This window comes from Lonchura striata, chromosome 17, assembly GCF_050655825.1.
Source record: "Lonchura striata isolate lonStrDom1 chromosome 17, ASM5065582v1, whole genome shotgun sequence".
Lineage (NCBI taxonomy): Eukaryota > Metazoa > Chordata > Aves > Passeriformes > Estrildidae > Lonchura > Lonchura striata.
The window spans coordinates 7,299,869-7,327,562 of NC_140719.1; the positions used below are offsets into that span (position 1 = coordinate 7,299,869).

Here is a 27,694-nt window from a genome sequence, read left to right on the forward strand (position 1 = left end):
GTGGGGGGAGAGCTGCGGCAGCACCCAGAGCAGCCATGCAGGGGTTGGAGCCGGGCACTGGTTCCATCCCCGCCCGGGGACAGCCTCTCCCCCTGTTCTGCGGGGCAGGAGGAGCGCAGGGCCTCTCCCGGGGCCGTGCCCGGGGGGACTGTCCTGCGGCGGCTCCGCCCGCCTGCGCCCGGGATAAAGGAGCAGGAGCAGGGGGAGGATGCTCCAGGCACCGGACCAGAGCACCGAGGGCAGCCGGACACCGGGAGTGCGTGAGTGTGGGCACGGCGTGGGGAGAGAGGGGAAAGGGGGGCCTTTGCCTTGGGGGATGTCCCCTCGTCTTGTCTGTCCCATTTCCACCCACCCACGGGTGTCCCTCACCCCTGGGTGCTGGAGCAGGGCAGTGGGGTGCAGACTGCAGTCAAGCCCTTCCTAGCTCAGTTTGGGATGGGTGAGGAGTTCCCAAGTGAATCCCGTTCCCCTGAGGATCCCCTTGGCCAACTCAGGGAGGGGAACTGAGACCTCAGCCGGTACCACCTCGTGCCCTCTCTGCTCTGGGGATTTTGGGGGGCAGGATGGGACCTCCACGAGGTGGAGGAGTGATGCCGAAAAAAAACCCCAGCAGCACTGAGCACATGCCTGTGCTGTTGGAAAGGCTGTTCCTGTCCCTCCTGCCTGCCTTTGCCCCTGTCCTTGCCCCTCCTGCCTGTCCCTGCCTTTCCTGCCTGCTCCATCCCAGCCCACAGGCAGCAGCCCACCTGGCACAGACAGTTCTTCTCTTCACCAAAATTTCAGGCTTTTTATTCTCCTCCCTCTTTCTATTTGTTTCTTGGTTTTAAAACAGAAAGCGCGGCGTTCCTTTGGCTCGGGGCAGCCCCAGTTCTCTCCAGTAAAATCCCTGCCCCAGCTCACACGGAAATTGCTACAGAATAATAATAAGGGCTGAGAAAGTCCCGCCGCGTTCCCCTCCAGCGAGCTTTGTTTGCTCTGAGTTATTGCCACAGAATGTTGGAACTTCGGGGCTCTCCCTTCCTGGGCAGGCGGGTTTGGCACGAGCCTTGCTTCCAGAGCCGGGAACGCCGCTGGAGCCACCCCCAATCTGGGATGCAGGATGCGACTCCAGGACAAAGTGCCCCCAGGCCCCTCGGGCATTGCGACATGGGACGCGTCTGAGCAGGCAAAAGTTGGAGGCATTTCCCTGGGCCGCTTGCAGAGCGAGTGTGCCTGGTCTCGGAGGTGCTTACTCAGGCTGGCAGCCGCAGCTGCGATGCTGGTGGCCACGGCGAGAATGAGTTTGGCACTAAAGGAGGGAAGCTGTCTCCAAAGGAGCCGCCGGCGCAGCGTCAGGGCTGGGCTGGGCCGTTTGGGGAACTGCGAGTGCTTTCCTGTAAATGCCCCGGTGAGGAAGGGATGGCTGGAGCTCGCTGGGCAGGGACCCAGCTGGGCACAGCCACGAGCAGGGAAATGCAGCTTGCACAAGCCTGGGCACCGGTGCTGCCTGCGTGACAGCCCGACGGGCACGGGCAGGCTCGGGGAGCCGAGGGAAGGGTACGGAGCTGCCAGACCCCTTTGTTGCTCAGCAAGAAGCCGGCAGAAGCAGGGCAGAGCTGGCTCCGAGCCTCGCCCCGCGGGACGCTGGCTCCGCACGGCGCTGGCAGCGCGCTGGTGCTGGGGCACACCCCGGGATAACCGCATCCCGGCGGGAGAGCAGCCCGGAGCGGCAGGCACGGCGCCTTCCCGGCCTGCAGGAGCAGGATTGTGCTGGCTTGGCAGCAGCAGTGTGAAAGTTGTTCAGGACAGGGCTTGGCCGCCTCCGTGCCCGCCTCCCCCGGCCAAGGGTCAGCTGGCATCGACTCTTCGTGGGGCTCTGGGATTCACAGCCTGGCCCGGGGACTGCAGGGACAGTCTGGAGCCCCTTCCTGCCTGGGACACCCAGCCCACACCTGAGATCCAGGCTGCTGAGTCCTTCACCACCTCCCGTTTTGGCTGAAGTCCTGGATATCCTTGGCTGGAGGGTGAAGGGTTCTGAATCCCCACTCAGGTGTTTGGTGCTGGCAGAAAACACAGTTGTGCAGCACAATTAGAACAAATGCCCCGTAAGCATTAATTAGACTCGGGGCTGGGCTGGGCTCTAGGGGATGCTGCCAAGCCCCCCAGCCGTTGCTGTCCTGATGGGCACTGGGAGCTGAGCCTGTGGCAGCTCTGCAGAGGGCTGGGACGTGCTGGGTTGTGCCAGAGCAAGGATTGAGCTGTGCCTCTGCCACGGCCGGGCGCCTGCGCCTGAGCCCGGCTCCCCAGCATTGCAGAGCACGTGCAGAGCGTGGGGCAGGCTGTGCTGGGGCTGCCAGCGTGCAGAAACGGTAAGAGCAAAACCACCCTCGTGGCTGCCCTGGGCTCCTCTGTTGTCCAGCCACCTCAGGGTGCACAGGTTGGTGCACAGGCAGGGTGTCCTCCCTGGCTGAGAGCCACAACCTGGCCGTGGTCACAGGGCTGTGGCTTTTCCTCTCGCCCCCAGCCCTGCCCTGGCTCCCTGCAGCCTGGGAGGGCTCTTGCTTCAGTTTCCTGGTGCTGTGGCTGCTGACTGCAGTAAGGGCAGGGGCTTCATGACCCCCTTTTCCTTTTCTTTGGCAGCACCATGGCTCATTCCAAGGGCACAGTGGTCCTGGCTTACAGCGGGGGGCTCGACACCTCCTGCATCCTGGTGTGGCTGAAGGAGCAGGGCTACGACGTCGTCGCCTACCTGGTGAGCCCTGCACTGAGCCCTGTCACAGGAACCCTGTCCCTGGGGACTGGGGGTGCTGGGCCATTGGTCTGGGGGGGCTTGAGTGAGCAGTGGGGGTCCTGTTGTGTGTGTGCTGTGGTGGTGACCCTGCTCACACGGGTTAACCATGGCTCAGCTCACTTCTGTTCTGCTGAGTGCCAGCCCTGTGTGGCACAGCTTGTCCCTGCCAGCTAATGACCCTCTGCTAATGAAGGCAGGGAATCAGGGCAGAGCCAAGGGGCTTGGCAGAGCAGGGCATGGCCCTGAGACATCCACCGCAAGGGGTGGAACTCTCCTCCTGCCCATCCTGGCTGTCCTCAAGCCCGGCCACCACGGACTCTGTCAAGCCATGCACAATGCCCTGTGCCAAACTGGGCTTGCTCTGGGTTTTGTGGCCTAGTTTCATAGCGAGTCTTTTTTCCACCGCTTTCCAGGCCAACATTGGGCAGAAGGAAGATTTTGAGGCAGCACGAAAGAAAGCTCTGGCACTGGGGGCCAAGAAGGTAACAGCGTCCCTCCCCTTGTTCCCCACCACGGGGGTGAACCCTGGGGTCTCACACACCCCAGAGAGGGGATTGTGCCAATGAGCAATCCCTCCTCCAGCGGTTTTACCCCAAATCCTTTTAGTGACATAAAGGAAAAGAGAGGCGAAGAGACTTTTTGCTGCGCTGCTCCTAAAGCTCCAGAGGAGCGGGTTTCCCCCGCAGCAGCCCTTCCATCAGAGTCCCTCTGCTGGCAGGTTTACATCGAGGACGTCAGCCGGGAGTTCGTGGAGAAGTTCATCTGGCCGGCAGTCCAGGCCAACGCGCTCTACGAGGATCGCTACCTGCTGGGCACAGCCCTGGCACGGCCCTGCATCGCCCGCGGGCTCGTGGCCATCGCCCAGCAAGAGGGAGCCCAGCATGTCGCCCACGGGGCCACGGGCAAGGTGAGGGGGACACGGCCACCGGGCAGGGACGGCTCGAGGTGCTGGCGTGGGGGAGCTGGTCAGTCTGCGTGGGTGTTTTGTGGGGACTGTGCAAAACTCAGCCGTGTTTCGACACTTCCTTCCTCGCTTCTGGGATTTCTGTGCCCAATTTCGGTTCCGTCTGGCTGTCGGGAAGGCTGGAGTCACAGCTGAGCACTCCGTGTCTGGCAGCAATTTCAAAATGCTGAGGCTTCCCGGGCCAGGAGCCGGCTGAGACTGAACCAGCACAACCCGGCGAGGTTAGGGGCGTCCTGGAATAGGTGCGACTGTCCCAGAATCTATCCCTGTTCCTGTCCCCATTCCCGGCTCTCCCGGCCGCTGTCCCCATTCCTGTCCCTATCCCGGCTGTCCCCGTCCCCGCTGGCCGCAGGGAGGACACTTTGCCGCTAGAGGCAGCCAGAGACCGTGGAAAAGGGATGCTCGGAGCCAGCCCCTTCCCGGACAGGGGGAATCCCCCTCGGGGAGCGTGGGACCTGCGAGATGTGACCGTGGGCCCCCTCCGGCCGCTGCCCCGCCCGGGGCGGGGACACCTGGGGCAGGTGAGGGCTCAGTGGGTGAACCAGGACCTGCCGGGTGCCTCCTTCTCCTCTTCCCGTGCCTTGGGCTAAGGTGAGGTGACTCCCTGGGGGGATCGCAGTGGGTTTGGGGGTCCCTAGACTCTGCTAGAAAGGGGATGTTAAACGCAGCCAGGAGACTGCCGAGGAACTTGCCAGCACCCAGGAGATGGGGCAGAGGGGAAACTGGGGGGTTAAATAACCAGAATTACTCTCTCTCCTGCTGGGTCCCTGCACCCCTTTCTGTCCCATCTTATCCATCCCCAGCAAGGTTTCCTTGAAAGCTCCTGCTCAAAGGCGCCCTGGAGTGACACACCCTCAGTGCCATGCTGTCCCCTCTGCTCCCAGGTGCCATCAGCCATCCCTGCTGGCAGCAGCACCCTCGGTGACTGCACTCCCCAAGCCATTAAGCCGCGGGCACAGGCAGGGACTGACTGCCGGTAACTCGACCCGGCTGCGGAGCTTTAAATGGGACCATCTGGGGTGTCCCCGCTGCCGAGCAGATGGACAGAGCTCTGGGCCGTGAGGGAAAGGGGAGCTCGGCTGGATGGACTTGCCTGTGTGTAATAGTCCTCTGGGAATGCCCAGCCCGGGGTAAATGTATCCTCCAGGCCCATGGCAGGGAGCTGGGGGTCCTTACACCCCTTGCTGAGGGTGGAAAATAGGTTTCAGTGAGTGCTATTCCCTCGGAAGTGCTCGTAATTCCCAGCCTTCCTACTGCTCCTTGCCCTTCCCAGTTACCTGGACTCATTAGTGGGATCTAATCAGCAAGGGCCAATTAAGGTAAAGTGAGGTTCTGAGCTATTTAGTTATGAGCTGCTGCATCCCGCTGCTCACTGTGGTCTTACCCCCACCTTGCCCTCTTCCTTCTTTGTCCTTTGAGATCTTTGGGAGAAAAAATGCCCGAATCTGGTTTGAACACACAGCTATCAGGAGCTACAGGAAAGGTGGCTTGGGGTTCAAACCAGCCGTGGAGATGGACCAGGAATGATCCCATGGGGCAGAGGATCCTTGCCCTCTGTGCCCAAGGTTCCAACACCACCAGGGGAGCTGGGAGTGGAGCCAAGCAGCTCTTCAGAAGCTGAGAGTGTGTTGTCACTCCTGGTTTGGCTGGGGTGACCCCTCAGCACCTCCCTTTTCCTGTTCCAGGGCAATGACCAGGTTCGGTTTGAGCTCAGCTGCTATGCCCTGTGTCCCAAGATCAAGGTAAGGCACCCAAAACCCAAATACCCTGCCTCCCCACTGCCGGGCTCCCAGCCCCTCTGCAGCTGGTGGGAATTCTGTTTTAACACCCATGCAAACGGCCCTGCCTCACTTTAACAAGCCACCAGCTGCACGCAGCGACGTTTTGGCATTTCAGGGGGCTGTAATGATCCTTAATTGACCTATTTTTACCCCAAACACCACGAGGCCACAGAGGAAACAGTATCAAGGCAGCTGCTGGATAATCGATGCTGCCTGTTTCCCTTTGCATCCAGTGCCTGGTTAGGGTCAGGCTTTGGTTTACTCCCACCTTGTGCTGGGAGATTAAATTTCAGCTGGGGGACCAGCACCCTGTGGGTCTTGGCTCCCAGGGGCAGAGGGGGGTCGGGGGCTACGAGAGGGCAGGGGGCTGCTCATCTCATGCTCCTGCTCTCCTGCCAGGTTGTCGCGCCGTGGAGGCTGCCCGAGTTTTACCAGCGCTTTCCTGGACGCCCTGAGCTGATGGATTATGCCAAGGTAGGAGATGCTGTGAGGTAGCCACAAGATGCCCAGGGCAGCAGATGTGCTCAGAGTGGTTATGAAAGCTCAGGGTAGCCGTGGGATTCTTGGAGTGACCATGGGATGCTCCAGAGGATGCTTACCATGACCTGGCAGGTGCCAGCAGCACACCCTGCACAACATCCCTGCAGCACCACTTAGGAGCTTCCTGGTCAGAGTCCCCCCACCCCCCTTTCCTCTATTTTTTTCTTCCTCCTTCCTTTCTAAAAGCCCCATAATTACCTGGCTATTAGTTGTAACCTGCTTTCCAAAGAAACAGGTCCCAGCTCACTGACTTGTGTAACAGACAAAGCAAATACATTCACCTTTGTTGTCCCTTCCTTTTTGAAGTACAAGTTACAATAAAACATATTAGAAGTTTTGCATCAGGTTTTTATGTGCCCACCAGGGTACCTTTCTTTCTCAGCGACTTCATGGAAATGCTTGACAACTCGGCTCAATCAATCAAAAGGGAAAAGTGCAGCTCTGTGCATAAACCAGAAAATTGCTTCAGTTTTTAAATAGCTGCCACCGAAGCTGCCTGGGCAATCTGTGGGAAGGCGAGGTGTGGAGCTGGAGGGATGTGGCGTGGGGTGAGGAGCCCTCCGAGCCCATTAGGGCCGCCAGGAGAGAGCGGCGTGTTGAGGATTGTGTTTGCCATCTGCCGTTGTATTATGAAGGGGAGAGTTTACAAGAGCTTTCCATATGTTGCCAAACAAATTGTCAAATAGGGGAGTTATTAAGAGCACCACGGTTTTATTATATGGAAAATGGAACATGTGTTTTGGGTTTGGGGGTTTTGTTTGGTTGTGGGGATTGTTTTGTTTGGTTGGAAGTGGAGGGGGAAAAGGGGAATGAAATGGTTTGGGGCCCCATTCCAAGAGCAAAAGGTTGTGGGGTGAGGGTTTAAGTACTTTTCAGTCTTTGGTTATCTGTTACAAAAAAAAAAAGGTGGTTTCCCTTCTTTTTCATCCTGAGGAGAGGGAGATGCATGGCCAGGTCCTTTGAGCACACATGTGTGCTCACCTTGGTGCTGGGGGAATTGGAAAATGATGATGTTTGGGGCTCCATTGGTGCCAGGGAAAGTGAGGCTCTGTTTCACTGTGGCACAGCTCTTTCCATGGATTTGCTGCCCAGGGGCTGAGTTCAGCCTTGCTCTGGCAGCACATCTGTGCCAGGGGCTGCTTCATTCCACACACCTGAATGAGAATGGCCAAACCCTCCTGGATGCTGCCACAGGCAGAGCCAGGTGAGGCTGGGAACAAAATCCCTCTTGGGCTCCTGCAAAGGCTGCCCAGGCTCTGTAGATATTTGGTCTGGACTTGGAGGATCCTCTTTGGAATGGGGTGAGGATGGGCTGGGGAGGACTGGCTTGCCCAGCTGCCAGGAGGAGGCAGAGGCAGGAGAGGGCTGGCTGAGGGCACAAGCGAGGTCACTGGTCATTCAGGTCTGAAAGATGGATTTGTACACTCCAGGTGAGATGGGTGTGCCAGTGGTGGGTCTCTTCTCACAAATACAAGATAGGGCAAGAGGAAATGGCCTAAAGTTATGCCAGAGGAGGTCTAGATTGGATAATGGGGGGTCTCAGCAGGCCCTATGCTGGAATTATTGTGGGGAACCAGGAAATCAGAACCCACGAGCCTGAGGCCGTGTCCCCCCAGGAGCAGGGCTGTGAGTCAGTCCCTCTGCAGCATTAGGAGATCTCAGAACCTTGTTCCCACCTCAGGTGATGGTTTGAGGGCTGTGGTGCAACAACCACAAGCATTTCCCTCCCCTGTTCCTGGCAAACGAGAAGTGTCCACTCAGCCTTTGCTCCTCTGTCCCCAGCTGAGCCCTGACTGATGTCCCTGCTGTGGTGACACTGAAATGCCAGAGCTGCCCAGCAGTGCACAGGCTGTACAGACACATCAAGGCTCAGTGGGAGCCACTGTCCCCATCCTTTTCTTGCCATGGCCATCCCACAGCCACACTGTGGCTCGGTGTCCCAGCAGCGTGGGTGACGTCCCCACTGGCTCCAGTTGTCAGCCTGCTGCTGTCACCTCTCCTGCTAATTCCCCCATGTATTCACCTCGTTTTCACAGGCAATTTCCCCCATTGAAATGTCAGGGGATAAATGGCACGCTGGTGACCTCGTTAGGGAGCCAGGCTCGGTGCTGCAGTCGTGCTGGGCTGGCAGCTGCTGTGGGGCCACACGTCCCTGGGCACGGTGTGCTCGAGGTGCCCGGGCTCAGAGGGACACTGAGCCTGCTTGGGGTGTGTCTGCTTCACCATGTGTTTGCACGAGGCTGTGAGGATGTGCTGCTGTCCCCTCATGATGGAGCATTTGTTCTCTTTAGGGTCTGGAGCATCCTGTGGGTCTGGGGACTCAGATCCCTGTGTCACCTCCCCTTGCTGAGAAGCCTGGATGGGGGGAATCATAGAATCATGGAACATTTTTAATTGGAAGGGACCCACAGGGTCATTGAGTTCAGCTCCTGGTCCTGCAAAGAACATCCCAACAATCCCACCTGAGAGCATTGCACCACCCTGGCCCCAGAGCTAGGAAAGGCAGACAACATCTGTGCTGGTGTCCCCACCTCTGGGGTTCACAGGCTGCTCTGGAACTCCTTCCCAGCCTGTGGCAGGGCTGGGATGGCCATTCTCCTCCAGCCCAGCCACACTGTGTCCCTGATGTCCCTGCTGAGGTGGCCTTTGTGGTGGGAGCTGATGTTGCTCAGAGACATGGGAGTCCACCTCGCTGTGCTGCCCTGCCGGTGGCCATGGGTTGTGCCTTTGTGCTTTTGGGGCTGATCCTGCTGGGAACCAGCATGGATGAGGCTTGGCTTCCCCAACAGGCTGTCTTACCCCCACTCTCCCTTTTGTGGCAGAAACATGGGATCCCAGTGCCTGTGACACCCCAGACACCCTGGAGCATGGATGAGAACCTAATGCACATCAGGTGAGGAGCTGGGCAGGTGGGGAGCTCCTATGAGGTGAAGACCTGCGATCTGGAGCCCCAATCCCCTCCAACCTTCATGTCCAGAACAGCCCTTTGCACATCCCAGGCTGCCCCACCACATGCTAACCACGGGTGACCCCAAATCCTCCACCCTCCCTTTCTATCTGGTTGTCCACATTCGTCTCCCGGACTCTCCTGAGCCCGGCTCTCCTTTCAGAGCTGCTGCTAAAATGCTCTGGAAATCCCTGACGTGTTCATAATGCCCATCCTCATGGGGTGGGTGGGAGCAGAGGGGGTCTCATCCCATAGGGTGGGTTTTGGGGTTACAAGTTACAGGTGCTGCAGCGACTTCTCTCTCCTCCCCTGCCTGTTGCAGCTACGAAGCCGGGATCCTGGAGAACCCCAAGGTAATCGATCACGGCCGCCCTGCCAGCCAGCACGGCGGCCACGGGGCCGGGGGCGTCTCGTGTGTTTGCAGCCTAATTGGAAATTTCACGGCGGGGCCGTCCGTGTGTGTGGGGGGAGGCTCCGCCGCCGCCCCGGCACATTGCCGCCAGCCTGAGCAGGGGAAGGGACAGTTCAGGGTGACAGCGGAGGGGACAGTGTCGCGGGGCAGCGCTAAAGGAGCAATTAGACACACGCGGTGCCGGTGAGAGTCAGAGCTGGTGGCGGATGGCAAAGTTTCGGCGTCCCCTGCCTGCACCCGCAGCTCGCTGTGCCAGCCCGCTCCCCATGGGGGTGTGGGGTAGAACCTCCCTTTGGATGGGTGGTGTTGGGCACCCATGGGGCCACCAGCTCTGGCTACCAACAGGGGCTTGGTGACAGCGCCACATCTCCGGCCACTCCGAGCCGAGCCCGCGGTCCTGCCGGCGCCGTTCACGCTCCAGCGGGTCACCGCGCCCGGCCGCTATTTAAACTAGCTATTTAAACTATCTATTTAAACTATCCATCAGCGCTAATTAGACAGCCCGGCGAGAGGAGGGGAAGGCAGGCGCAGAGGGAGCGGGGCCGCCGCAGCTCCGTGCCCGCAGCCGGCTCCCGCAGCGGGGCTGACGCGTGCCTGCGGCCCGGAGGGAGGAAGGGGAAGGTGGAGAGGGGGTCCCGCTCCTCCTCTGGTGCCCTCCAGAGGGGTGTCTGGGGGTCAGGCTTCGCCAGGTTCCCGTGGGGTGTCCTCACGGAGAGCGGGTGGCACTGGGATGGCTGTTCACGGCTTTAGCTGAAGGTGGCCCGGGACTGACCCAGCCGGCGCCTCTCCTCTCCTCCCGCACTCCCCTGGCTCTGCCAAGGCCGTTCCCTTCCCAAACGGGGCTGGGCAGTGCCCTGACCCCATCCCCGAGCATCCTCTGCTCGGGCACCTCACCCTGTGACAGCGCTGGGAGGTGGCTTCCCGGAGCGCGGCGTCCCCGCTGTCCCCGTCCCCGCTGTCCCCGTCCCCGCTGTCCCCGTCCACGCTGTCCCCGTCCCTGCCCAGGAAGCCGTGCCGGGCACAAGGTGGCCGTGGCAAGATCCGGGGTGCCAGGCACGGCGGGCTCCCCTCCCCAAAGCCCCGGGACCTGCCAAACGCAGGGATTTGAAAGCAGATGGTTGAGCTATTTTCTGCCTCTGTGAGGCCCGATTGAAGGGCAATGAGGCAGCTAATGTGGAGAAAGATAGAAATTTACTTGCTTTAACTTCATATGGCACTCTGAAAGAGTTCATTCAGTCCCGGGCACAACAATATCAGCCGGATGAATAAACCATTTGCGGCATCGATAGCTCTGCATCATGGTTTACTTCATGGACCATTTGCTTCCAATTTCTTCTCTTCTTGCCCCGTTTTTCTTGCTTCTTTCTTCCCCCCTCCCTCTCTCACTTTCCACACACTCTTCCCTTTTTTCCCCTTCTCCCCCCTCTCCTTTTTTTTCCCTCTCTTCCCTTTAAAGATGACATTGCAGGACTAGCCCCCCTGCGGGGAGGGATAAATAGAAGGCATTGATACACTGCAACAAACTATTTGTCATTTGAACTGTGCTTTTAGGAGAGAGAATAAAAAGAGGACAGACTCACACCGTAATGATGGAATGCAAGCCAAATGCCACTTTTTATTTCTATTTAGTTATTTTATTTAATAGGGGTTTTCATAGTTGGCTCGGAAAATTGGAAACTACCTGACTTTGACTTCCAATGTTTAGTAAAGAGTTTTTAATACTTTCCGGTATTTTTTCTCCCACCCCCCTGCACCTTTTCCTTTTGAACTCCAAGTTTTTCATCATCTCTCACAGGTTCATCTAGTTAATAAGTGTGATCAGGGCTAGGAAAGGCCAGACGATGTAAAATTGAAATCCACAGCCCGTGTAATCTGTGCGTGGGGGCACGGGGGAGATGCGCCTGCCTGCCAATGCCTGTCCCTTAAAACGAGGGAAAGGGACAAAAATGACATTAAGTGGGAACTGAGGAGGGGTTTGCTGCAGTGAGTGTTTGGGTAGCTGTGTCTGTATTCCCAGGATTTGGCTGTGGCTGGTGTTAGGATGTGCACCCCGAGGTTTGGGGTGAGGCAGGGGTCCCTCCCCAGTGTGGAGGGTGGGATGGGGTGCTTGCAGCTGTGTGGGGTTCCCTCAGGTGCTGGCAGTGGTTCAGCAAATATAAATATATTTGGACAAAAATAAATGGAAGTTTTCACTAAAATTCTTGTTGCCTGTCTGGAAAAAAATTAGATGAAAACTTCTTCTGTAGAGGAATTACTTTTCCATTTAAAAAGCTTAAATTTTTTTAAAGCGGTCACTTTTGGTTGGATTATTATGGGGCTTTTTTTTCCTAACTTGCTTTATACCTTATCTTTTTTTTTTTTCCTTGCTGGAATGCAAAAGAAGGGAGGAAAAGAGACATTTAAAGGTCATCCCAGACTATTCCATGATTTGATTAAGTGAACAGAAGAACTGTGCTTACAAAAGGAAAAGAGCAACGGGGAGAGCGTGGGCCAGGCATTGGGTGGTTGGGTGCAGGCAGAGCCCCCTAGCCAGGGATGCCCGGAGCTCCAGCTGGGTTTGGTGGGGAAATACCAGTTTGCCACCTCTGAAAAAGCTGCCTGACTCTCCATGGTGCTGCAGTGCCCTGGGTGCTCCGTGCCTCCATTCCCCCTCCAGCTCCCGGAGCTGTGGCTGGGTGGGGAGTCCCTCTGGAGGCAGGAGTTTACAAACACAGACCTGAAAGTATTTTGGGGTCAGCCTGTGCAGTCGCATCATGGGTGAGTGCTGAGGGGCCATGTGAAATTGCAAAGCATTTGTTCTCCGGGACGGAAAGCTTTTTTATATTACATTTCCCGCCCCTCCCGCTTCTTCTGGCACGCACTTCAATTGCAGCAATTCACCATCGGCACCCGAGCCTCTGCTGGCCCGGCTCTGATGGAGATAAGATGCCTCTTCCCTATAAATCTCAGGGAAAAAAAAAAATATACATAAAGGTTGATGTGCTCTGAAATGGGTTTTTGCTTTGCTGCTCTATTTTCCCCCGTGTGTATTAACCCCGGGGACACCATGAAAGAGCCGGTGTGCCGGGAGCACCTGCTGGGGTCAGGTTTCCTCATTAGTTTTTTCGGTCAGCGCCGAATAAGCCCGGCCGCGGTGCGGGGACGTGCGGGCGCCCGCCCGCCCCGCCGCTCGCTGCCAGCGTCCCGCTTTTCCCTGCCTGACTTGCTGCTCCTCAGCCATCCCGCCTCCAGCTGGGGGGGCGTTGGAGGGAAAGATGAGATCAAGTTGAGGGGAAAAATTGGCTGATTCTGCCAACCCCTTTGTTCCCGGGGCCCCCGGTAAGCGCCGGTGTTTGTGCCGTGTTGGTCCTGCGCTTTGGGATGGGGGATGCACCCCTGGGAGGGGGATGTGCTTTTGGGATGGGGGATGGACCCCTGGGAGGGAGATGTGATTTGGGATGCACCCCTGGGAGGGGGATGTGATTTGGGATGGGGGATGCACCTCTGGGAGGGAGATGTGATTTGGGATGCACCCCTGGGAGGGGGATGTGCTTTGGGATGGGGGATGCACCCCTGGGAAGGGGATGTGCTTTGGGATGAGGAATGCATCCCTGGGAGGGGAATGTGATTTGGGATGGGGGATGCACCCCAGAGAGGGGGATGTGCTTTTGGGATGCACCCCAGAGAGGGGGATGTGCTTTTGGGATGCACCCCTGGGAGGGGGATGTGCTTTGGGATGGGGGATGCACTCCAGGGGTGTGGCTGCCAGCAGTGTTGGCCATGGCAATGCCACTGAGTGCCCCTCTTCTCTCCCTCTCCCTGCAGAACCAGGCTCCTCCCGGGCTCTACACCAAGACCTGTGACCCAGCCAACTCTCCCGACACCCCCGATGTGCTGGAGATCCAGTTTGAGCGGGGTAAGAGCCTCCTTGCTGCCAGGCCAGTGGCCCTGGGCCCCCCACACGAGCACCACTTCCCAGCCAGGACTGGACTTTTCTGGCAGCTGGGAGCACCCCCAGGGCGGGGGCAGAAGGGTGGGCCCTGACTTGTGCCACTGGGGCTGAGGATGGTGCTCAGAGCACACCATGGCTCTCTGAGGTGTGCAGAGGCTCTGCTTAGATCTCGGGGGCTTTCAGGGAGTGGAAAGTTGCCTGAGCTCCCTCACCTGCCATCAAGGTGCAGTGGGCACAGAGTTCCCCCTCCTGCAGGTGGCTCTGGGGGATGCAGGAGATGCTGGCCAAGGTAGCAGCTGGGGAGCCGCTCAGCAGGGTTTGGCTGGGGATGCTCTCATGAAGGACACAGGGATGCTCCGTGGCATCCCTGGGGACACACAGCAAGGCCCAGCCCCAGAGCCAGCACTGAGCAGGGGACACTGGGCAGCATCTCCACCTGTGCCAGCCACAGCCATCCCCGTGCCACCATCCGTCCTGGCAGCAGTGTTGAGCCCAGCACAGGCTGGGGGGAGACCCTGCTGGGAGGGGACACCCCCTCCCCACCGCCAGCCTCCCTGCTCCATTATAATGATCCCCCTGGCAGGAGCAGCCCCCCTCCCGGCAGCCCATTCAGCCCCTAGTTAATTTATTTGAAGTTTTAATCTAATTATTAACTATTTCAAAGGCTAAGCAGCTTTCGGCAACAACAGCCCCGACAACGTCGGCTCTTCGCTGAGCGGACCCCGGCCAATATCCCGGCGGAGGATGCGGAGAGAAAGAGCCGGGGCGAGGGGAGGGCGCGGGGTGGGGGGGCCCACGCCGAGAAGCAGCTTAAGGTTCATTATTGCCGCGAGTTTACATTTAATAGCAATTTACAACTGAGTTTATAAACCCCTGGAAAAGAGAGGGTTTAAGGGGGGGGCAGTGGGGGGGAGCTGACAGCCCCCGTCACTAGACAGGGCTCTCGCGGGCGCCTATATAATAAAGACTAGAAAGGGAGGCTTTGAGGCTGATTGGCAACTGATAGTGCGTTAAATGGTAATGAGGAGGGCAGATGGAGGGGGGATTAGCCTCCAACTCCGCACCGCTTTTCTTTGTGGGCTCCGCAGCCCCCTTGTCAGCTTCCTAATACATTTATTGCTCATTTCACACCGCTAAAGAAAAATGCCTCTTTCTATTCAGCATCCCCCCCCCTTCACCCTCCACCACCACCACCACCACCCCGCTCTGCTTTGCTCCTGCCCGCTGCCCTTAAAAAAAAAAAAAAAAAAAAAAAAAAATTAAGGGGGTGGGAAAAAAAAGAAAAGGTGCAATAATTAATTCATGGCGGGGAGCACCCCGCCGCGGGGTGCGTGTGTGTGCGTGTGCGAGCAGCCGTGCCCCGGTGTGGGGGTCCCCCACAGACACCCCCCATGCTGGCGAGGGGGGACACGCATTTGTCACTCTGTCCCCCCCTCCCCAGCAAGGGCTGGTGGGACAGAAGGTGCTGCGCTGTAAGACAATTGCGGAGCGTGAAATTCAATTAGTTAAGGGCCTGGTTGCAATTTCACAGGCCCTAAAAAAAAAGAGAGGGAGGAGAGAGAGGAAAAGGGGGGGTGACGTTTTTATGGCCTTTTTTATTTATTTATTTCGCTCCTCTCCCGAGGTGGGTCCCCCTCCCCTCGCCTCCCCCTCGCACCAGCTTGGATATGCCTTTTTAAGAAGTTATTTAGAGTTCATATCTGTCACATCTATTTAACGCCCACGGGATGATGTTCCGGGGGGATCCTGACACTGGCTGATCCTGCCCATCCTCTCTCCCCGCCTCTGCAGGTGTCCCAGTGAAAGTCACCAACACTGGGGATGGAGCCACTCGTTCCTCAGCCCTGGAGCTCTTTGTGTACCTAAACGACATCGCGTGAGTGCCACCCTGTCCGGCTGGCAGCGGGGACAAGGGCAGCGTCCCCAGGGTACCCAGCGTCCCCAGGATGCTCACAGCAGACACGTCCTGGGATGGTGCCAGTTGTGCCATAAATGCCAGCAAGCAGAGCTGGGCACCAAGGCCAGGAGCACAAGTGTAGAAATGCCTCAGGGCTTTCCTCACTGGGTGTGAGGAGGATTAAAAAGTTCTCTGAACGTTCACTGGGCTCTCTCTGTGCCCAGCTGCTCTACCCACTGCAGAGCACCCTTTACTTCTTGTCCCAGCTCAATCCTGGACCCTCTGCTCCCACTTCTTGCCTTGCCCTGTCTCCCTGAGAGGGCTCAGTGTCATTTTTGTGTGGAGAGTTGACTTTTTTGGGGCATGGAGACCTGCTGGCCAGGTTCATTGCCCTTTTCTATTCCTGTCTCCACAGCAGCAGCTCCTTTGGTGTTTTCTTTCCATTTGCCACCCCATGCCTGATTTCTGCTGCTGCTGGCTGAGAACCATCCTCAGGAGTCTTCCTAAAAATACAGCAGCACCCATGAGGACACCCACTCCTCCTAAGTGCCACCCAGTCTCTGTGCCTTTATTCTCCTGGTAGTGATGGGAATGAACTTTTCCACTTTGTTCACTTTTTAAATGGTTAATAAGTGGTTTTAAAAGTGCTTTTGGGAATACAGCTATGCCATGTCCCATCTCCTTGCCCAGTTTCTTTTCCAGTGGCCTAAGTGCCACGGCTGCCTGCAGTACTGGTGGCCCCAGTGACAAGTGAGAGACTGGTGGGGAGAAAAATTCATTTCCTTGTCACCTGCCTTATCTAGGGTCTCTGCTGATGGTCAGCAGTGCTGCCCAGAGGCTGGCTTGCTGTCATTTGGGGTTTTTCCCCATTGTCCACCCCTCTGACCCACCTGTGTCCCACTGTGGGGCTGGGACTGCTGCAACCTCCCTTCTCCTCACAGGGGCAAGCACGGGGTTGGGCGCATCGACATCGTGGAGAACCGCTTCATTGGGATGAAGTCCAGAGGTGAGCCTGCCCTGAAAAGACAGAAAAAATGGGAAAACCATGGTGGGTGCTCAGTAATCCTGGGGTGCTTTGGTTCAGGTCACACCAGCAGCCCTCAGCCTTTAAATCCCCATCAGCTTTTGGCAGAGATGTCCCCGTGACAGGGACTCCTTGTCACTCTCTAATACAGCAGCTGCCACTGCTGGCGCCAGCCCGGGGGTCCCAGTGCCTCCAGGTGAGACCTGTCCCCACGGCAAACACAGCAGCCTCTGGGCTTGTGTGGGGATACGCTCATGGAAAGTCCTGGACAGTGCCAGGCTCAATCTCGGGGTCGTGGGTTCGAGCCCCACATTGGGCGCCACTTGTGGCTCTCAGGGGTCACTTGTGGCTGTCCCCCGTCCCTCCCTGGCCCCCCAGGACCCCTCTGGCTAGCTGTCCCCTCTGGGGACTGGGGTTTTGCCACGGTTCTGCTGCCCTGGCCTTACCAGGCAGCGTCTGGGTTGGCACAGTCCGAGAGGTGGCAACGTGCCTCGGTCGCCGCAAGGGATCGAGATAAAGAGACGAAGAGAGGTCAATTGTGTGCAGTCCAGAGAGATTGTATTGCCTGAATGGTTGCAGGGACCAAAGATGCTGGGCTACTGCCCAGATACAGTTTTATACAGCAAAATTAAGAGATAAGGTCTAAACAATAGAGACAGTGTCCAGCCTGGGCACATCAGAACCACCCCAGGGGTCAGGTCCAATGGGAACTGCTCAGGGGTGGGGAGAAGGAGGTTCACAGAGAAATGCTGAAGCTAAACTTTCCCAAAACAATGGGGCATACAGAAATGTATCTTTTCCTCAGTTTCCCATTCCCAAGGCCTTTCTAAAACACTTCCTCCACACTACCATGCCAGCATGATAGCAACAGGCACCAGCCCGGGGGTCCCAGTGCCTCCAGGTGAGACCTGTCCCCACAGCAAACACACCAGCCTCTGGGCTTGTGTGGGGATATGCTCATGGAAAGTCCTGGACAGTGCCAGACTCTCCAATACCTGTACGAACCATAGGAAGCTGATGCAAATTACTGTTTTGTTTTGTTGCTTGGTTTTTTTTTAAAGCAAATGTTTGATTTATCCACGTATTTTTGAGTCCATGTCTCCTAGTATTGATATTCCATTGTGATCAATTTCATTGGAAACCTCTGGAGGCAGCAAGCTGCCCTGTGCAAAACTAAGTAGGAGGTGGCTCAGCATCATATCCCAACTCCAGCTCTTTTGTTTTGAATCTCGTTAATACTTTATTAGATGCTTCCTTTCTATAAACTTGCCCTCTGTGCACGACAACAGTAAATATTTTGGTAAGACTAAGCCTGCAGTGTTCCTTCCCACCACAGGGCAAGAAACAAAACCCCAAATCATTTGATCTGAGTTTGAATAATCATATTAAAGCTGAAAAAAGGAAGGAAAAAACCAAACCCCAACCTGCACACGCCAGCCTGTGCATTTGCATGCAGGATGCTGAGTAATTTGTCAAAATCTATTTTATTTTTTTAAGAGCTGCTGACGCGCTCTGGTGACCCTTCCAGCATTTAATAATTTCTCTAAACCCCATTTAACTGTCACATCTGTCTCCTGCGTGACATCGCCGAGCGATTGCTGCCGTGCTCCCATGCCGCAGGCCCGGGGGGTCTGGGGCAGCACTGCGGGGATGAGACCTTGGGGTGGCTCCCCGCGGGGATGAGACCTTGGGGTGGCCTCTCCCCTTGCTTTGAGCAGGATCCTGCCCCTGGTTGGCTTTTTGGGATTAAGAGAAACCCCCCAGAAATCTGCTCTATGGGATGTGCTGCAGGAGAGAGGGAGAGCTGGGATGGGAGCAGGCCAGGACAGGAGGGTGCTGTGGTTACCTGCTCCCTCCCAGGCCTTTGGAACTCAGGGTGACCCCCCCACTGCCTGGAGCATTTTGGACCCCAAATTTAGGATCAGTGGTGCTGGAGATGTGAGCTTGTCGCTGTTGAGGCAGGACAGGAATGAAGAGACTGACTCGGAAGGCTGTGAGAGTAAAACTCCGATTTATTCAAAATGCACTGCTCTTTTATACAGAGCTTCGCAAGGATCAAATCCATTGGTTCTGAAGTGAAAACAACCCACAGCATTGGTGCAGAGTGCTTGACGCACAGTGATAGAACTTAACTATAAACAATGTGAAAAACAAAGAGATAAAGAATTATTTACATTCTTTCCCAGGCTTTTTGCCTGGCTAGAAACTCTCCATTTCTTTCTTTGACTGAATCTGAGACCCACAGGATCTTGGAAGAGACAATCCTTTAAACCCCAGCAGTACGTGGTTGCCCTGCAGATTTGGGGTTCTGCAGGGGAAACTGAGGCACAGGCAGCAGCATGGCCAGAGCCTTCCCTGTGGTGGTGGTGGTGGCAGCGAAGGCGCCTCCTCTTCCTCATCTCCCAGTCCCAGGAAGTCAGAGAAGAGGAAAAATTCATTTGCATTGATTTTTACTAAGCTCCTAATTGGCCTTCGTTAAGGCCTAATGGGCGAGGGGCGCAGGGAACGCACTCGCACCAGCCTTTTAAGCCCAATTAACTCGGTTTTTGTTTTAGTGGGAGGAGGGTGGCTAATGACAGGGTGCCAGGGAGCGCCGCTGGCACCGCTCGGGGGGCACGGCTGGGCCGGGGGCTGCGGCTGCAGCAGGGGCACGGCCCTACCTCCCCCTCCCCTTCACATCCTCATTATCAAATTATCTTTTTAACTCCGAAGGGGGGCTAATCAAGTGAAGTAAATGAAATCAGTGGGGAGGAAGAGGGAAGGAGGGGGATAGCCGCTGCCAAAAGCCGAGCGCTTTTCCTCCCCTTGGCTCTCTCCTCCTTTTTCCCTTTCCTCCTCTGGATGCGCTGAGCTGATGGAGGAGGAAAGTGGAAAACGCCTTCCCTGCATACCAGGCCAAACTCGACCTCATAGCCCAGCCTCAGCCCCTGACCAGGGGAAGAAATTTGGGCAGCATTTTCCCGTGGGCACAGCATCACCCTGCCCTTCCTCTCGGGAAGGCACCACATCCCTCCCTGTCCCGTGGAGTGACAGCCGGCACTCATCGCAGCAGAATTGCTCGGATGGAGGTGAAGTGACAGCCGAGGTTACAAATTAGAAAATTTTAAGTAGCAGCAGCTGTCTCCTTCACTGCCTCCCTCCATGTCCCCCCTGCTCCGGTCCCCCCTTCCTTAGCAGTAATTACGGGGTGATTGAAGCATCGTTGGGCTGCAGTGCTGACACCTCTGTCTTTTTCCTGTAAACATGGGGAGAGGAAAATAGACACTTGGAGATTGTGCAAGTGTCACTTTGAAGGTGTCTCTTGTCTCCTCGGCAGTGGCGAGGCTGGAGAGTGGCTGTCAGCTGCCCTCCCCTCTGCCCCAGCTGACACGCTCTGGTCCTGTCTCCCAGCACCCCCAAAATGAGCAGGAGGTGGGGGTCAAGGCATGTACCCAAACCTTCATCCCAAACTGGCTTTAACATCTCCTAAGGGGAAGGAGAGGGAACATTCATTATATTAATTGTAATTATAATAATTGTGTTAGTTGTGGGCTCAGCTCCACAGTCAGGGGCCGGAGGGGATGCAGAGCAGCTCCCTGTGCCCTGTGTCACTGCTGTGCCCATGGGGACAACTGGGGTTTGGTGTTAACTTGGCTGTCTGCTCCCACACCCCGAGGGAATGGGTGTTTGATGAACACCTGAGCTGCCCCAGGGACTGGGGTGGCTGGAGAGGAGGGGTTGGCTCTCCTTTGGGACAGTCGGACTGTGGTCTGTGCCTCTAGGATGCTGAAATCGTGGGCAGTGCTTGGGATGAGGTCTGATGGAAGAGCCTTGGGCTGCTGTGCCTGTGGCTCCTGTTGTGTCTGTGGTACTGTGGCCACACTGGCACAGGACATGCTGAGCCTGTGCCACTCCCCAGGGCACTGAGAGCAGAGCCTGGGGAAGTTCTGAGCCCTGTGGGCTCCCCTCAGCCTCTCTTGGGCTGGCTGGGGACACATCCCCTTCAGTGGAGACAATTTCCTACAGGGTTGCTTTGTGCCCTTTGCCATTCCCACGACTGCAGCACAGCAGATGCCAGCATTGGAAAGGGACCATCCCTGCAGGCAGGCAGGGGATAGAGACAAGCTGGTGGAGCAGCCCTGGCCGTGGGCAGCTCACAGCCTTTCCCATCACCTATTCACTGCCAGACCAGCTCAGCATTTCCCCACAATATTTCCACCTGCATCCACCGTGGATGGGAGAACCACACAGCCATACTCGTATTTAAACACCAAGTAACCACACCATGCACAAAACAAGCCTTGAACAGCTAGAACAAAGGAGCAGCTTGCCAAAATAATTAAGCATCCTCCATCCCCGGGCCTTGTGCAATGGAGGGGCAGCAGGAAGGGACTGGGGGGGCCCTGCCAACCCCGAAGGAGTTGCCCTCCCAGCCCCTGGGTAGCCTCATTGCCTCCCAGCGGAGGAGAGGAGGGCTCTGCAGGCCCTGCGCTCCCCATGCCTGTGCCCCGCTCGTTCTGCTAATTACAGGTTTTCAGCTGCAGACCGTTGGGCACGGATGGGTGGGGGGATCGGTTCCCAAACCCTGTCATTTAGCCTCGTCAGAGTGCCTCTTCAAAGAGGGGAATCTAGAAATTTTCTCCGCAAGGTGCGGAGTGGACTGTCTCGGCCCCAGCATGAATATAATGACAGATGCATTTTACAGCGAGCTGAGACTGAATGTGCTCGACCACAGCTCCTTCTGTCAGCCAAGTCATTATTTTTTGTCATTTGCTGACAGTTTTGGTCTCATTCGTTTCTCTCTCTTTTTCTGCTTTTCCCCCTGCCTGGAAAAATGGCTAGGTATCTATGAGACCCCAGCAGGAACGATCCTATACCATGCACATTTAGATATCGAGGCCTTCACCATGGACCGGGAAGTGAGGAAAATCAAGCAGGGACTCTCCTTGAAATTCTCAGAGCTGGTGTACAACGGTAGGTGCAGTCCAGTCCTGCCACAGCAGCATCCTCCCAGCCTTCCTCCTCATCCTCCCTGCTTGCTGCTGGAAATTGCAGGTCCCATTGGTTGTAAAATAGAAGTGTGGGTTTTGAGGCTGCTCCTGGGGAGAAAGGTGGGTTTGGGCTGAGCAAAACCCCACATTGTGCCTGCTTTCCTGCCCAGGGAGCTCCGTGCCTGCCTTTGGGAGGCAATGCCATATTCCATTAGGGTTTGCTCATGGCATCTCTCCCAGCCCAGTGCCACCACTCCATCCCAACCAGCACATTTGGATGTAATTCATCCTTTTGCCCCTTCTCGTGTCACCTTTCCCCAACCCTCACCTCCAACCCCTTCCACCCTGCCTTTGCCTCATGCACACTGGGATGTGGGGCACCCAAAACTTTAAACTTCAACCCCTGCCATGGCATTTGAAGCCGGAGAGCTGTCCCTGGGCCCTGGCAGCGTGGCACAGGGGACTCTGGAGGGATGCAGGGTCCTGGCTGTGCTATGTGGTGCACAGCCCACACAGGGGCACTGCGGGTTGGGGCTCCTGGGACAGGACAGCGCTGCCTGGAGAGGGCTGGGAGCCATGAGGAATGAGGGGATGGTGGCTCACCCCAGCAGTGGAGGATAGCAGTGAAGCCCTGTGTCCTTCCTGCTGTGGAGCAGCCGCAGCCCCAGACCTGGGATGAGTTTGAGGGGTCGCAGCTCAGCGTTTCCCCTGTGCCTCAGGAGCAGGAGAACCAGCACTGCCCTGGGGGCTGCTCCATGGACCCACCCCGACCCAGTGTCTGGTGCTAAGCTGGAGGAAGAAGGATTAGCCCAAAATACCCTAAGCAGGCTCAAAAACCCCACTGCCCACAGCTGGGTGCTCGGCTCAGAGCTGTCACCCCTGCAGGCCCAGGAGATTCTCCATGGCCAAACATTTGTCATTTACAGGCCCTGATTTCTCCTCCTCCTCCCATCACTTCAGGTGTCTCTAAGCACAAGGGCCGGGGTGATTCCTGTGGGGTCTTCCATGGGATGATAGCCTGGAAAGAACCTGATCCTGGGAGCTCAGGCCATGGGCAGCAGCAGACCAGGACTGGGCCAGGCTTTTGTCCCCTGCGGTTTCTGGTGCCGGTGCTTGTCACCTTCCCCTCCAAGGACATTTGCTCTTCAATCTTTCTCAGGAACTGGCATTTAATGCCTGAGCCCCTTTGCTGTTTAAATCACATTTTAGGGCTGGGAAACCTTTTTCACCTTCCTCTTGGATCACAGCCCCTGCCCTCATTCATTCTCCAGTGCCACTCTTGCCTCTGGCCATTTTTATTAGGTTTTGACCTGGCCTGCCTTTCTTTTGACTATTATTTTTCGGTGGTTCAGGCATAAACCTGTTTGTTTGTTTATTCCTAACCACTCACTTGTTGTGCAGCCACCAGGTTAAAAAGCCACTCGGAGGGAATCATAGTTTAAATTCTCCCTCTCCACATCTGCCAGGCAGAGGCTGATGTTTCCCTGGCTCCACATGTCCAATCCCCAGGGATTCCCAGCTTGGTCCTAGACTTCCCTGCCAGCCAAATCCAAGCCCAGCAGGGTGCAATAAGCACCCGTGGGTCCCCAGAGGCCAGGCTTTCAAGCTCACCTTCCTTTAACACCTCATTATTGCAGCTAGTCCTGTTTTTAGGAGAATTAGTGTTTATCTTCCCCCTGTTCCTATTGATCCCATTGTGGAGGGGTGGCTTTGAAGCCAGTTCCCGTCCTTTCCAGGTGCGGAAATGCCATTGTCCCCCTGCCTGCGCCGTGATTAGGGCAGGATGGTGGGGAGGTCATTAAGGGGGATCGCTTCCAGTGTCTGCAGTGGGGGGTCGGGAGGGGGGGATGCTTCCTCCCACCTGGAGCTGTCAGAGGCAGGATTTAAGCAGCTGGTTATTATTTTAGTGCATCTGGGGTTTATTTTTACAGGGATTTTTATATCAATCCTGCTATTTGAAGAGTTGTACTTGGAGGGTGGGTACCAAAAAAAGGAGTGTATTTGCCTGGAGCCAGGGTTGCTACTGGCATGGAGGTGCTGATTTTGGGAAAGGGGTCCCCAAACTCCCCTGGCCATGCCAGGGTGGAGCAGCTGAGGGGGTCAGTTCAGGGAGGTGGGTTTGGTGGTGAGGGGCTGTGGGACCATGGTGCTGTGCCTTGGAGCAGGACCACACAGACCCCGGGGACAAGGCTGCAGGATACGGCCCTGCTCGGGGGCTGGTGAGGCCAAACAACAAAAGAAATTATTTGTTTCTTTAATGGCTTCGGCCCCAGAGCCCAGCTGGGAAGGGAAAGGTGAGAGGGCACCGGTGTGAGATGGGAGAGATAAAACTGGGGCATGACTGGGGGGCGGTGAATGGGCTCTTTCTTTCCCCACCTCTATCTCCTTCTGCATCTCCCAGGCTTTATTCTGGGTCTCCGAGGACTCCCTGGCTGATAACCCCGCTTAGGGACAGGAGGGGCGTGGGGGTGGCAGGCAGGGCATGGCCCCTCCATGCACCTGCAGTGCCCCAGTCACTCCCCCAGGATGTGTTTTGGGGGGTCGGGGTGTGACTGCACATCACCCCAGCACCCAGCCTGGGCTTTGGCTCAGGGCATTTGGCTTGCCAGAGGTTGCTGTCCCCATTGGAGCCAGGGCAGGGCCATGCTGGCTGGGGTTAGAGTTCTCTGGGGTGCCAGCACTGCTTCCCTGTGTCCCCCCAGCTCCTTGTGCTGGGACCACAGTGGGGACAAGTCAAACTTTCCCACGAGTGGCAGCAGGGACAACTGAGCCTCGCTGGCTTTGGGGGGGATGGGAAGGTGGAGAGCCCACCTGGGGCTGCCGAAACACCTGTGCCCCAAAGCACAGCCCAGGCTGTGTGAGCTGGGGGGAGCACTGCTCTGCACCCCTCTGGGATGGGGAATGGGAACTGCTGGGGTGACTGCCCCACTGGGACCCCCATTGCTGAGGGCTGAAGTATTCCTGTGGGGCTGCATCCCCCTGGGCACAATCCACAGGCTGGGGTTGGCCCTCTGGGGCAGACTCCTACTTTGCCCATCCCAGGGGAGAATGGCTCATCCCTTTCTTGGAGGACTGGGAGCTGTTCCCCCCCATTTCTGTGTCCATCTGTCTGTCTCCACCTGGCCTTCCCACATGGTGAGTTTTGAGTGGCCATTTCATACCTACTTAAAAAATCTCTTCATTTGCATGATGACCCCTGCCCAGCAGAGCTGGAATAAGGATGGCCCCGTGGCCTAGTTCTAGTTTGTTCCATCCTCTTCTCCCATCCTGAGGGCCACCGGGGAGAAGGGAAACACCTGAGGTCTCCATCCCTCGTGGCTCAACCTGTGTGTCCCGGCATCTCATTTCCTCACCCAGTCCTGCGATTTCATCCCTTCCCGTGGGAATTACCCAGGATCTGCCTTGTAAGACTTAGCCTGGGGTGCAACCTGGGGTCCCAGGCCCCATTGGGTTTCCCCAAGCCCTTTGCTGATCCATCTCCTGTCCTCAGGCTTCTGGCACAGCCCTGAGTGCGAGTTCCTGCGGGAGTGCATCGGGCGCTCGCAGGAGCCCGTGGTGGGCACCGTGCGCCTGTCGGTCTTCAAGGGCCAGGTCTACATCCTGGGCAGGGAGTCCCCACGGTCGCTCTACAACGAGGAGCTGGTGAGGTGAGTGGGGCTGGGGAGGGCAAGGGTGGGCAGGAGTGGTGACAGTGAGCATCCCATCCCATCCCATCCCATCCCATCCCATCCCATCCCATCCCATCCCATCCCATCCCATCCCATCCCATCCCATCCCATCCCATCCCATCCCATCCCATCCCCAGTGGCACAGGTGACACCAAGGGCCCAGCCCAGCATCCGGCCGAAGCATGAGCCATGTTTTCAAGTCAATATTGGCTTTTCCCCCCTCTGGCTTTTCCCTTTTTCTTCGTGTTGTTTTCTCGCTTGCTCGCTTCCCCCCTCAGCCCTCCCTCAACTCCTTTCAATCTCTCTAAACACTTTATAAGCCATAAATACACCCGAATGAGTTTAGATCAGTCGGAGTCAAATTATCTTCTCTCTTTCTCTTCTCTGGCTTTTTTTCCCCCCTTCCCTCCCCCTCAAAATCAACAGCTCCTAATAATCCGTCCCAACCCTTCATTATGCTTTGCACTCTCACTTGGAGAGATTAAATGAATAAAGTATTAAAAAAAAAAAAAAAAGAAAAAAAAAAGAGGGAAGAAAAAAAAGGAGGATGGAGGGGGGTGGGACAGAGGAAAAAGAGAGAAGGAGAGAAAAGCAGGGGCACTTATTCTCCCTGCGTCTCCAACCATTTTCCTTTTCTTTTTGATTTCTACATCGCTGGTTTGAAAGCCTTTGAGTGACGGCGTCACAGGAACCCGAGAGAAAGCTGTGAGAGGCAGAGCTGTGTGGAAATGCCTCTGCACAGTAGGTAGAAAGTAACGTAATTATAGAGCAGGTCAGAACCACTCGAATGAGCAAAAATAAAAGCACAGAGGTTTTTCTGTAGCCCGTCAGGGGAGGTAAAATCGTTGTAAACTCTTTTTTATTTTTTTCTTCTTTATTTCCCTCCACTTCCTCCTTTAAGGTTTGTGGTTTTTGGGAAATGAGCCGTGTGTTTTGGAGATGTAGGAAACTGTTGGAGCTGGGATTCAGTGGGTGGCTGCTGCCTTGGGAAAGGGGATGTACTCAGTGTTGCACTGAGGAATTGGCTGCCAGGTCCATAAACCCCCACACCAGTGTGGGGCTGTCCCTGCCTGGAGTCCTGTTTGTGCCTGGGGCAGTGTTTCCTGCCCAGCATCCCATCCCTTTTCTAGAGCCATACCTGTAGGATTGCTCTGGGACAGGGTGAGCATCCCTGGGCGGTGCCAGAGCAGAGGAAGGGTGATGATGCACGTGAGAGACCAAGGAGGGAATTTTGGGGCTGCGTCTCTGGCAGGGCCTGTGGAGCCTGGGCATGGCTGAGCCCCTTCCCCAGGGGCTGGCAGGGAGCTGACCCGAGCCCCCCGCAGCCTCCAGTGGATGAGGGGGCGGCAGCAGGGGAGAGCAGCCAGGTGTGGGGTTCCTTCCCAAAGGGCAGCCCCGATCCCCCCGGGAATCCCATGGCAGTGACAGTGCCTTTCTCTCCACAGCATGAACGTGCAAGGGGACTACGAGCCCGCCGACGCCACCGGCTTCATCAACATCAACTCCCTCAGGTCACTGGGGTGCAGTGGGACCCTCCCCCATGGGGGAAAAGCCCCCGGCACCCCGGGGCTCTCCCCTGTCCTCACTCAGGCTCTGGGGGTGAACCAAGCCCCCTTTGCAAGCTCCCCATGAGCAGTGGGGTGCCACCAGCCCTGCCAGTACCAACCCTGCTTAATTGCAGCCTTCCCCAGCACAGCCAGCCTCGTAATTTTACTTATTTCTCAGACCCCTCCCAACTCCAGGGCTGTAAAACATGCCGCATTTACATAATGGGCTCTTAATTTTTCCTGTTGCCTGTTAACTGCTTTGTTCCCCCCGATCCTCCGTGTCCCCCCGACTCCTCTAAGATTAATTACATTATCTCGTGGGGGGGAAAAAAAAATAATTAAACTGTACAGGCCTTAACAAACGCCTGCTCTTCACGCCCCCTCATTCTGCTTAAATTAATTGAAAGGAAATGTGTGTTCTTACTGTTAATTTGCAATTAATTTTTTTTTTTCCAACTCCCGGTTTCCAGGCTGAAGGAATATCATCGTCTCCAGAGCAAGGTCACCGTAAAGCAGGATGAATAGCAATCAATCGCACGCGAGCCTCCCGCTCCCCTTTCTAATTCCTCTAAGAAGTAGCGCTAATTGTGGTGGCAATTTGTAATTGTAACTCGTCTCCCTGGAGCGGCGGAGGTGACGGCTTTGTTACGGGGCTGCAAGTGAAATGCAATCGCGGGGTGGGGGGGGAAAAAAGAGGTTTATCCATCGGAGGAGAAGTGGGGAAAGAAATAAACCCCCAGCCATGCGTGGGTCCGGCACCGAGAGCCGGGATTTATTCCTGCCTCGTTTGTTTGCTCCTCTGGCCCAGCGCATCCCCCAGCCCGGCTTTGGGAAGTTGGTGATGGATCAATGGCTGCGAAGGACGTGGGGGGCTGTGGTACCCGGTGGGGAGCAGGGGTGAGCTGGGTGGTTCAGGGTCCACGGGGCTCCATCCTTTCTGCTGGGTTTGGTGAGTTTTAAAGAGCAGGCTCGGGAAAGCCAAAAATGCAGGGAATAGCCTCTGATGGGGGTGAGGAGGAAAGGAGTGCTCGGCCCGGGCTGGGCAGTGCATCCCTCTCCCAGGGAGCCTGGAGGAGTGCCTGGAGCTCCCTGTGCTCCCTGTGCTCAGGCTGCACGCCTGGCTGCGAGGCAGGGATGGCTCGGCGAGGGAAGCCTGGAGCTGTGCTGGAAGCAGAGGGAAAGGAAAGAGGAAAGCACTGGATTTCCTGTGCAAACCCTCCGAGGCCGGGGAAGGACATGGGTT

At 56.5% G+C, this 27,694-nt stretch overlaps 1 protein-coding gene across 2 annotated transcripts; it reads left to right on the forward strand.

The window, feature by feature from the left end:
• Window positions 1-212: 212 nt before the first annotated feature.
• On the forward strand, window positions 213-27,226 carry ASS1 (argininosuccinate synthase 1). Of its 2 annotated transcripts, none has more exons than XM_021551442.4 (15): window positions 213-260; window positions 2,620-2,731; window positions 3,184-3,252; window positions 3,489-3,677; window positions 5,420-5,476; window positions 5,915-5,989; window positions 8,878-8,948; window positions 9,325-9,355; window positions 13,219-13,309; window positions 15,137-15,221; window positions 16,184-16,248; window positions 21,088-21,219; window positions 24,727-24,883; window positions 26,350-26,415; window positions 26,922-27,226. In XM_021551442.4, the coding sequence occupies exons 2-15, from the start codon at window positions 2,624-2,626 to the stop codon at window positions 26,974-26,976; spliced, it is 1,251 nt and encodes a 416-aa protein (XP_021407117.1). In that variant the 5' UTR covers window positions 213-260; window positions 2,620-2,623; the 3' UTR covers window positions 26,977-27,226. The 2 variants fall into 2 exon arrangements, with proteins under 2 accessions (XP_021407117.1, XP_021407118.1); XM_021551443.4 differs by having other exon boundaries at window positions 213-256.
• The last annotated feature ends 468 nt before the right edge of the window (window positions 27,227-27,694 follow it).